Genomic DNA, 10,245 nt, shown 5'->3' with positions numbered 1-10,245 from the left:
TACAACAGAACACCCAAATAAGCACCATTCAATAGGATAAGGAAAGTCGTGTGATGTTCACACCAGATTTTTTTTTTACTTTTTATTCTACCAAGTGCTATGTTAAGTTTAAAAGAATTGATTATTTTTGCCTATTTCATTTCTTTTTTTATGTGTTTATTTATTTTATAAAATTATAGTTAGACACATATTCTAGACACAAAAATAAATAAATGGAAAAAATAGAGAAAAAATATAATGAATCATTAAAATAAAGAAAAAACTATAGAGAAAAAAATACAACAAAAAATAGACACCTTTTTTTCACATTGAAGCACGTTTCTTGTTATCTGTTTCACCAAGAAAGATAATATTAACTTCGCGAATCTAATTCACTATGTGTGTGGACAAGCTAACGGTTTCATCACTACTGAATTTATCCAAGGCAGAAAGAGAACAGAAACTCTACTCGTATCTGTTTCACCAAGAAAGATAATATTAACTTCGCGAATCTAATTCACTATGTGTGTGGACAAGCTAACGGTTTCATCACTACTGAAACTGAATTTATCCAAGGCAGAAAGAGAACAGAAACTCTACTCAATACTGAATATTCAAGGCAGAAAATATCAGAGAATATTGTCTGAAGTAGTGAAGTAGAATACTGAAGTATTTTTTCTTCTTCAGTTTCTTCTTTCTTCTTCTTCTTCTTCTTCTTCACTGGCACTAGCTAGTGGTACAATGAAGTGACGAAGTACAACGAAGACAATAATAACAAAATCTCACAAGTTCAAAAGTTACAAGGGTGGAGAAGAACTTTTTCTACTCACTATAGTGTGAGGTAGGCTATAAAACATAGCAGTTTACAGTTAGACTTGCACCAGGATATAGGTACAACATGTTGGCCAAGTTATACAAGCAGTTCTCAGACTCAGATTAGCAAATCTTTGCTTTGAAAAATACGTAAGTACCTACTGCTAAGTAGGTATTGTTGAAAGAACGGAGAGAGTTTCAAGTGATAAAGGGAACTGTAACAACAGAGGGATAGGAGAAAGCCTCGTGTTCCGAGAACGAACGTTATCTCTTTAGGATAAAATTCTGCCCGGGGGCGGATTTTATCCTAAACACATTAGGTTCGTTCCCGGAACGGCTGACTTTTTCCTATTCTGTCTTTCTTCTCTCTTCGTTTTCGACACTATAGGACCGCCGCTTTTACGGTTTCCTCTATCGAACCACTTGGAAAAAAAAAGTTGTTTGGGAACTACTAATTTCTTTCCATGATGTTGATGCTCATCAATCTTTCATTAATACAGGTTGGTTCTGATACTATTCCTTTCTTGATCAAAGATGTTTTTGTGCAGATTGCAACTCCATGATTATTCTCATCTGAGTCAGATCCTGACCAGAAATATCGTACATACATACATACATACATACGTACAGACCATGAGACAAACCGGTCTTGAGATATTTTGTATACAACCTTTTCCCATTTAAACCTGTGGTACATACATACGTACAGACCATGGGACAAAAACTACTTTTTTGTTCTACTTTTTCCCATTTAAACCTGTAGTACGTACGTACGTAACGTACAGACCATGGGCTAAAAACCACTTTTTTGAATCAGGGTCAAAACACGGATATTTCCAACCATTTCCCGATTTTGAAAATTTGGACCGATTGCAATACTTTCATTACTAGTATAGCTCCGCTATACTGTAGTAATAGAAAGTAAAAAAAAGTGTTGCCTACTGTACCTATCAATATTTTTTTCCTTTCTCCTTCTTCTTTCTTCCTCTTTCTTCTTCTATCTTCTTCTTTCTTCTTTCTTCTTCTTCTTTCTTCTTCTTCTTTCTTCTTCTTCTTCTTCTCCTCTTTCTTCTTCTCCTCTTTCTTCTCCTCCTTCTTCTTCTTCATTGGCACTAAGAAGTGACGAAGTACACCGAAGAAAGAACTTTCCTTATCCGAACCAGTAAGTACCTAAACTTTCTAAAGCCATACCAAAATACCCAGGCCAGGGAAAATTAGAGGAAAAAGACAATAATAACAAAATTTCACAAGTTCAAAAGTTACAAGGGTGGAGAAGAACTTTTTCTACTCACTATAGTGTGAGGTAGGCTATACTCTTCTTTCCGGTTTTATTACTTCAAGGTCGTGATAGAAACTCATTATCGCTAACTGTACCTGCATAATATGCAGGAACACAAGTGATAAGCCATAGTAACACCGAGGGAGCTTATCTTGGCTAGGTACACAAGTATGACAATACCAAGCAGGGGCTGCTAGTAAATTGCTTCCTACTTCCTAGTATAAACCTCTCTGTGTAAAGTACTGTTAATTAATAATGCTAAACTTTATAACACACACCTGGGCTGGAGCTAGAAAATGAAGGGGATAACAATCTATTTTCTAGCTTGAAGACATGTGAACGTAACCATTTCATTGCCAAGCTGTATAAAACTAATAGGTACCTACAAGTCCATGCATGAGCTGTTAAGCCAAGCTTTGTTCATCAACAAAAGCTCTATTAGATACTCTTCTCTTGGCTGATCTTATCACTGAGAGTTAACACAGTGTCAAGGGGATGTAGATAGAGAAATAACTGTTACACTTCATAGGTAAGGATGATGCCCTCACGGGCAAAACATGTCTGAAACAATAAAGTAAATCCTTAAACATACCTACCTGTGAGTTGTAACAGTTATTTCTCTGTCTACATTCAATATGGACCCTCACAAAGTTACTGAGGCATCCATACAATGTTAAGGGTTTTTTTTATGTCACCCATTTGATTTACACTTCCCAGTATTTCTTTAACTCAGGGTTAACTGAAAACTCTTTGTGGTAAGATTAGGCAGTTAGGCACCTATGTAACAAGTACATTTTGGGATGCCTACTTGGCTAGCGGCATGAGTTGCCCAGTAGTAATGCACTTGCCATGCAGAAGGTCCTGAGTTTGATGCCCACCATAAACAAAAATTGGTCCTTGTTTTCTCAATTGCAAATATTTTACCAGGTTATTGATTTCATAGAATGTTCTCTTTTCTCTTTCAGGTATTAAATTTAGTCAACTTAGCTCATTCAGGGGCTCTACAATTAACGTCAACCAATTTTGATAGCACATTAGGTAAGTAAAAGGATTGTCTGGCTTTGGGACTTTGAACAGGAAGGATACCAATCTGAAATTTCTCTTGCTTAAGAAATAGCAAAGGTTGAGTGCAAAGGGCATAAACTTTTAATCTTCTGGCAAATAAACCAGACATCTTCTAGAATGGGAGTGACTTTGCCAGCAACAGTCATTGCCCTCACCTCACAGAATGCCACCTTATGACCTCATATCTGTGAGGGTGTAGTCACTGTAATAAAATAATAATAATGATAAATAATAATAATAATAATAAATTGAAAAAAAAAATGAAGCCAAAGCTAAATGTCAGACCAAAGCAATCACCATAGCTAGAGGGCTGATTGAGAGGCTGACAAAAAAAAAAAAAACACTGACTCCATCTGAACTTTGGAAAAATCAAAAAAGAAGAAGAATAAGTAAGTTATATTAAAAAGTTAAAACTTTCAAGGGTATACTTACACAACACTTGGTAAAACAAATTAAAATCAATAGGGGAAAATGAAAACATCACTTTTTTGTTTTACAATATTATTTTATTCTACCATACCGGGTTTTGCAAGTTACAGTATGATAGAATAAAATAATATTGTAAAACAAAAATTCTAAATTAAAAAAAAAAAAAAAAATGTTAATGCATAGGATGTCTAATTTAAACCTAACCAATAACGGCTAGGGTTATGACACATGCGGAGTCCAAGTTTTTTTTTTGGCTCTGTGCTAGGATTTCGGGGGTGCATTCGTGAGGACAATTGAGTAGCAACTTTATTTGAGCAGCTATATTACCAGCTTAAAACGGAAAATCAATGTGAATTAGTCATGACGGTCACTAGTGATGCTGTGATATCCACAAAAATTTTAAAGAGGCTCTCAGCTTCACCATAAATAATTCAGAAAATATCATTGGTTCCAAGGTTGAACTTACGTTACGGTTCATCGTAATGAACTACTACGATTAAGTCCGATATATCGTAGTTTAACGTACAATGATAACTTGACACAATTATTAGTCATGACGGTCACTAGTGATGCTGTGATATCCACAAAAATTTTAAAGAGGCTCTCAGCTTCACCATAAATAATTCAGAAAATATTGGTTCCAAGGTTGAACTTACGTTACGGTTCATTGTAGTGAACTTATATACTATGATTAAGTCCGATTAATCGTAGTTTAACGTACTTGATAACACAATTAATTCCTTTTTTTATACAAAACTCTGTTCCGTGTTGATTTATGCCGGGCGTCTCTTCAAACTATTGACGTAGGTTTTTTTTTTTTTAAGAGGTTTGACAGAGGGAACTGTAACTGCTATGGTCTTATCGTCCCGAAATCGAAGAGAGAAGGAAGACAGGATAGGAGAAAGCCAGCCGTTCCGAGAACGAACATTATCCCATTAGGATAAAATCCGCCCCGGGCGGGAATCGAACCCGCGGCAATTAATTCCTTCTTTCTCCCTTCTCTTTAGAGAACATCAACTTCCTGACAGCAGACGGAGAGAGGTTCGCTCATCCTCTGCATCATCTGGGCAAATCTAAAGCTGATCTACCACTGATCGCCATAGATAGTTTCCGGCACATGTACATTTTCCCCGATACCAGACGGATGGGTGTGCCCGGAGCACTGATCTACCACTGATCGCCATAGATAGTTTCCGGCACATGTACATTTTCCCCGATACCAGACGGATGGGTGTGCCCGGAGCATTGAAGACTCGACGAAAAAGGATATCGACTATCAGATCTTCAAACAACAGAGATCATCAACAGCGAAAACTATAAGGTCAGTGAAGAGATTGTACGAAAAGAGTCAACTTATACAAATGGATGAAGATTTTAAGAAAAATAATACGAGATCTTTTTATGGGACTTTCAAACAAAAACTACAAAAATACGAAGCTCCAAATTTGTGTTTCAAGGATGCGAATGGACGACTGGCCATGAACAATGAGGAAAACTGTGACATCCTAGATCCTATCAACCTACTTGAATCCCCTCTCCCTCCTATCTCCCAGTGAGGCAGTCCGGTCCATGCACCCCCCAGGGGAGCCCATCATCGTGTTCCGACCCGACGTCACCACGCCCCTCGAGGAGCACGAGACATACCGCGGTAATCTCTCCGCCTACGACGAAACCAAAGTATGGACCGCGGACAAATGTGTCCCCCTGGTGCGAGAGATAACGTTCGAGAATGCCGAAGAGTTGACGGAGGAAGGGTTGCCGTTCCTGATCCTGTTCTACGCCCCAGGCGACACGGAGACGATCAAACTGTTCAAGTCCATAGTGAGTGAGCAGCTGCTCGGAGAGAAACGTGAGTATTGAGTAGGGTTGTATTTATTATTTTAGGTAGGTACCATAATTCATAGTCTCAATCACTGGAATTGTGTGTTATGTGGCGCACTTTGTTATTTGACTGTGTCTTTATTTTCACCTCTCTTTTATGATTTAGGTATGTGAAGTCTCGTTCCTACTTGTCGTTCGGGAAAAAAAATCGTGTCGTGTGTAGTTAGAACGCACTCATTTAAATTACATTGTCTACAGGATATTCGAAAGAAAATCGGATGAAACACACGACATAGCAGTTACAGTTCCCTCTGTCAAACCTCTTGAAAAAAAAAAGATACAGTGCTGTTAAAGCACCTGTTGTCTGGTTAACTAGAAGGGCGCCTGCCTTCTAAGAGTGGGTTCGATTCCCGTGCGGGGCGTACTTTATCCTAAACAGATAAGGTTCGTTCTTGGAACGGCTGAATTTCTCCTATCCTGTCCCCCTCTCTTCAATTTCGGCACGATAAGACCTCCGTTGTTCGTATAAGCTTATCCCAACTATTAGAGCTGTTTGTTTCTACACGTAAGCCTCTTTTTTTTAAGAGGTTTGACAGAGGGAACTGTAGCTGCTATGGTCTTATCGTCCCGAAATCGAAGAGAGAAGGAAGACAGGATAGGAGAAAGCCAACCGTTCCGAGAACGAAATTTATCCCGTCAGGATAAAATCCGCCCCGGGCGGGAATCGAACCCGCGGCCTAGCGCTTACAAGGCAGACGCGCCACCAACTACGTAAGCCTCAGTGTGAAATTTTTGTGTACGATCTCTGTCGTTACGATTCCCTCTATCAAAACTTTGACTCTGCCTTGTAAGCGCTAGGCTACGGGTTCGATTCCCGCCCGGGGCGGATTTTATCCTGATGGGATAACGTTCGTTCTCGGAATGACTGGCTTTCTCCTATCCTGTCTTCCTTCTCTCTTCGCTTTCGGGACGATAAGACCTTAGCAGTTAATGTTCCCTCTATTGAACCTGTTGAAAAGAAAAAACTTCTGGACTACCTGAACCTACTGTATAGATACATACAAACAGAACGCCAAAATGAGTTTTCATCAAATAGTTTGTTTTATTTTACACAGTAAATTACAACAACTTCAACCGATTTTTTAAAAGTAAATAAATAATTCCAAATAAATTCAAGATATAAAAGGTAATATAATATAATATCTAAATAGAAGAGTGGGGGAAAAAATAAACTTCTTAAAACAATGTTTAATAAAGGTTTGGATAAACTTGGTTTTCAAATGAAAAGACAAAAAGTTGGAGGGAAAATAAAAGTTTTTAAAACTCGGAAAAAAAAATGATCTACATTTTTTTCGTCAATTTCCTGACCATTTTAGCGGATATGCTGACCAAAGCTGACATAGGTCAAATAATAGTGCTTATTTTTACTGCTGGTAAAGGACTGAAAAACCCATTAGCCCAGCAGTAAGTTAAACAATCAGGTAGATATTATTGTGATCAAATTCTCAAATAATACCATACCTCGGCTGGGATTGCTGAATAAAGGTTTGGATAAACTTGGTTTTCAAATGAAAAGACAAAAAGTTGGAGGGAAAATAAAAGTTTTTAAAACTCGGAAAAAAAATGATCTACATTTTTTTCGTCAATTTCCTGACCATTTTAGCGGATATGCTGACCAAAGCTGACAGAGGTCAAATAATAGTGCTTATTTTTACTGCTGGTAAAGGACTGAAAAATCCATTAGCCCAGCAGTAAGTTAAACAATCCGGTAGATATTATTGTGATCAAATTCTCAAATAATACCATACCTCGGCTGGGATTGAACCCACTCTGATAGTTTTTGAAAGGGGTCCCAATATGTTTCTCTCATTTAGAATAGGTTCTCTTTTCATAAAATTGTATAACGCTGACCTAACACACGGAAAGTCGAGGTTCAATTCTCGGTGGGACATGAAAATTGTCACAATTTAATTATTAGGTTCTCTTTTCATAAAATTGTATAACGCTGACCTAACACACGGAAAGTCGAGGTTCAATTCTCGGTGGGACATGAAAATTGTCACGATTTAATTATTTTTGTAGTGAGTTTAGTGCTTGGTGGGGTAGCACTCAGGCTTGTGAATGGCTAATTTATGAGGGAAGCAATATAACAGACAATTACCACCCACAGTAGTCAATTTTGGTGTTCAGTGTTGGATATTTTTTAAATTGATTAACTTGAGATCTGTTTGATTTTTCTAGTTCATTGGAGATTAGATAATAATTGAAAAATAGTTTGAAAAATGGCATTCCTTCAAATGAAATGAATGATCTTTTAAACCAGTTTTAGCCTACACTAGGTTGTTCTCACAAAGTTGAGACTGTTGAGAGCCCTTAATAAAGTACATTTAAGAAGATATTTCAAGTTTTAGGTGCTCTTTCACATCATCACATGCCTAGAAGATAGTCAGCCACTCATCCTGATTACAAACCACACCCAACACTTTTAAACTGTTAGCTAAAACTAAAAACTCCTTTTAAAAGGGTTTAGCTTAGCTCCGTTCCCTATTTCCTTCAAATGAAATGAAGGATCTTTTAAACCAGTTTTAGCCTACACTAGGTTGTTCTCACAAAGTTGAGACTGTTGAGAACCCTTACTAAAGTACACTTAAGAAGATATTTCAAGTTTTAGGTGCTCTTTCACATCATCACATGCCTAGAAGGTAGTCAGCCACTCATCCTGATTACAATCCCACACCCAACACTTTTAAACTGTTGGCTAAAACTAAAAACTCCTTTTAAAAGGGCTTAGCTTAGCTCCGTTCCCTATTTTATAAGTTTATATCACACAGAAACTCATAGCTTTCATAAAAAGCCAACTCTTCTGCTTTCTCCTAACAAGTAATATCTCATTTCTGTCACCCTTAACATCCTAGTTGTAGAATAAAATGGAGAATAGGGAGGATTTTGTGCTTTACTTCTTGGATAGTTGATTACTGAGCCAGTCGAGACCTTCGTACAATCCTTGTCCTTGCGTAGCACATGTCGACTGGATGTACCATTGTCTGTTGCGGAGAGAGTGAAGACCTGTGAAAAGAGAAAGTACAAAATGGAGATTAGTTCTTCCTGAGAGTTTAACATCACTGTATATAGGCATGATAACTTCTAAGGTTTTTTTTATGTCCAACACATACAATCAAGCAAGAACCTTGAATATTGAATCTGTGAGGTGGAAAAAAGATCACAGGCAACAGGCAAGCTGAAATGCTGCCTGTTGCTTGATGAAAATTTAGTCATTCAATCTGCCTGTTATGCCTGATAAAATTTCAATGTACCATTGTCTGTTGCGGAGAGAGTGAAGACCTGTGAAAAGAGAAAGTACAAAATGGAGATTAGTTCTTCCTGAGAGTTTAACATTACTGTATAGGTAGGCATTATAACTTCCAAGGTTTTTATTTATGTCCAACACATACAATCAATCAAGAACCTTGAACATTGAATCTGTGTGGTGGAAAAAAGATTACAGGCAACAGGTAGCCTGAAATGCTGCCTGTTGCTTGATGAAAATTTAATCATTCAACCTGCCTGTTATGCCTGATAAAATTTCAAACATTGGTTTTATCCTTCATTTGTGTATTTTTTTAAGTGGAAATATTTGCTTACCTAATTTATCAGTTAACTCAGCAGCTGTCATTGCATTGGGCAGATCCTGTTTGTTAGCAAATATCAACAGGATTGCATCACGGAGCTCATCTTCTCGCAGCATACTTTGCAACTCTTGTTCTGCCTCGGCAATACGTTCCCGATCGTTTGAGTCAATCACAAATATAAGGCCTTGTGTGTTCTGGAAGTAGTGTCGCCACAAGGGACGGATTTTGTCCTGACCACCAACATCCCACACTGAAATCAAAATTTGAATGTGCCAGCCTAGTTAGCTTAGTTGGTAGTGCGTCTGCCTCGTAAGCGCTAGGCCGCGGGTTCGATTCCCGCCCGGGGCGGATTTTATCCTGATGGGATAATGTTCGTTCTTGGAACGGCTGGCTTTCTCCTATCCTGTCTTCCTTCTCTCTTCGATTTCGGGACGATAAGACCATAGCAGTTACAGTTCCCTCTGTCAAACCTCTTAAAAAAAAAAAAAAATATCTCTGGAAGGTCCCGTTCTCTTCCACTCTAATCTAACTTCTCGTACAATTCTGATAAAACGTGGTACTTTGGTACATCCAATAACAATAGGATTTCCTTCCTTTTGTTTGTTGTTTTTCCCTCTTTATTCCTCTTAGAAAAAGATCACAATTTTATAATCAAGGCATAGGGTGTACCTACCTATACCCAAAATTTCTTATTTCCTAAGAAAAAAGCTTCCGGTTCCCGGATTCGATTTCTTTTCCCCCGCACATTTCCCTTTGAGACTAAGGTAATATAAATAAAAATAATAATAGAAAAGTCAAAATTTGCGTAGAAAATTCTTCCTCCTCCGCGGAGTCGGAAAATAAATAAATAAATAAAAATAAACATAAAACCAAAGCATGCCCCCGTATTCTTAGGAGAGCGCCATTGTACGCCCCTTCAAAGTGTAGGTGTGACGTCACAGGATAAAGGGGAGTAAGGGAGGGGGTTAAAGGAGAGAGAGGGAGAGGGAGGGAGAGAGAGAGAGGGAGAGAGAAAGAAAGTAAGTGTGGGTGTACCTAATGGTATCCACGGGGATGAGTGTGGAGGGGGTGGGAGGGGAGGTTGTGAATGAAAGCTGATAAAGTGGGTGGAAATGAAGAGAGAGAGAAGTAGGTACCTACGTAAACGTTATCTCTCCCCCTCTCCGAACTCTCTCCCACCCGGAATGCTGGGAGGGGGGGGGGGGTAAAAAAAAACCCCGAAAAACCCCA

The 10,245-nt window shown here is 38.3% G+C and overlaps 1 protein-coding gene and 2 long non-coding RNA genes across 3 annotated transcripts; 1 reads left to right on the top strand and 2 right to left on the bottom strand.

Annotated features, from left to right (window-relative positions):
* Nucleotides 1-6,464: 6,464 nt before the first annotated feature.
* LOC113471849 lies at nucleotides 6,465-7,506 on the bottom strand. Its single transcript, XR_003394388.1, has 3 exons — nucleotides 7,397-7,506; nucleotides 7,195-7,297; nucleotides 6,465-6,907 (listed from the first exon to the last, which is right to left on the bottom strand). It is a non-coding gene; the product is annotated as an uncharacterized LOC113471849 (long non-coding RNA).
* On the top strand, nucleotides 6,578-7,566 carry LOC108253776. The gene is made up of 3 exons (XR_001809815.2): nucleotides 6,578-6,643; nucleotides 6,932-7,265; nucleotides 7,365-7,566. It is a non-coding gene; the product is annotated as an uncharacterized LOC108253776 (long non-coding RNA).
* Nucleotides 7,567-8,095: 529 nt separating this feature from the next.
* Nucleotides 8,096-9,290, bottom strand: LOC103520029 (ADP-ribosylation factor 2-like; the record flags this gene model as incomplete). Its single annotated transcript, XM_017448384.2, has 2 exons — nucleotides 8,096-8,452; nucleotides 9,029-9,290. Coding segments are annotated over 2 exons (375 nt in total), but the record flags the coding sequence as incomplete, so codon positions are not given.
* Nucleotides 9,291-10,245: the final 955 nt, after the last annotated feature.

This window comes from Diaphorina citri, unplaced genomic scaffold (genome assembly GCF_000475195.1).
Source record: "Diaphorina citri unplaced genomic scaffold, Diaci psyllid genome assembly version 1.1 scaffold3136, whole genome shotgun sequence".
NCBI lineage: Eukaryota > Metazoa > Arthropoda > Insecta > Hemiptera > Psyllidae > Diaphorina > Diaphorina citri.
Note: the sequence above shows the minus strand (reverse complement) of the source record. Positions and strands in the feature narration are given on the sequence as shown.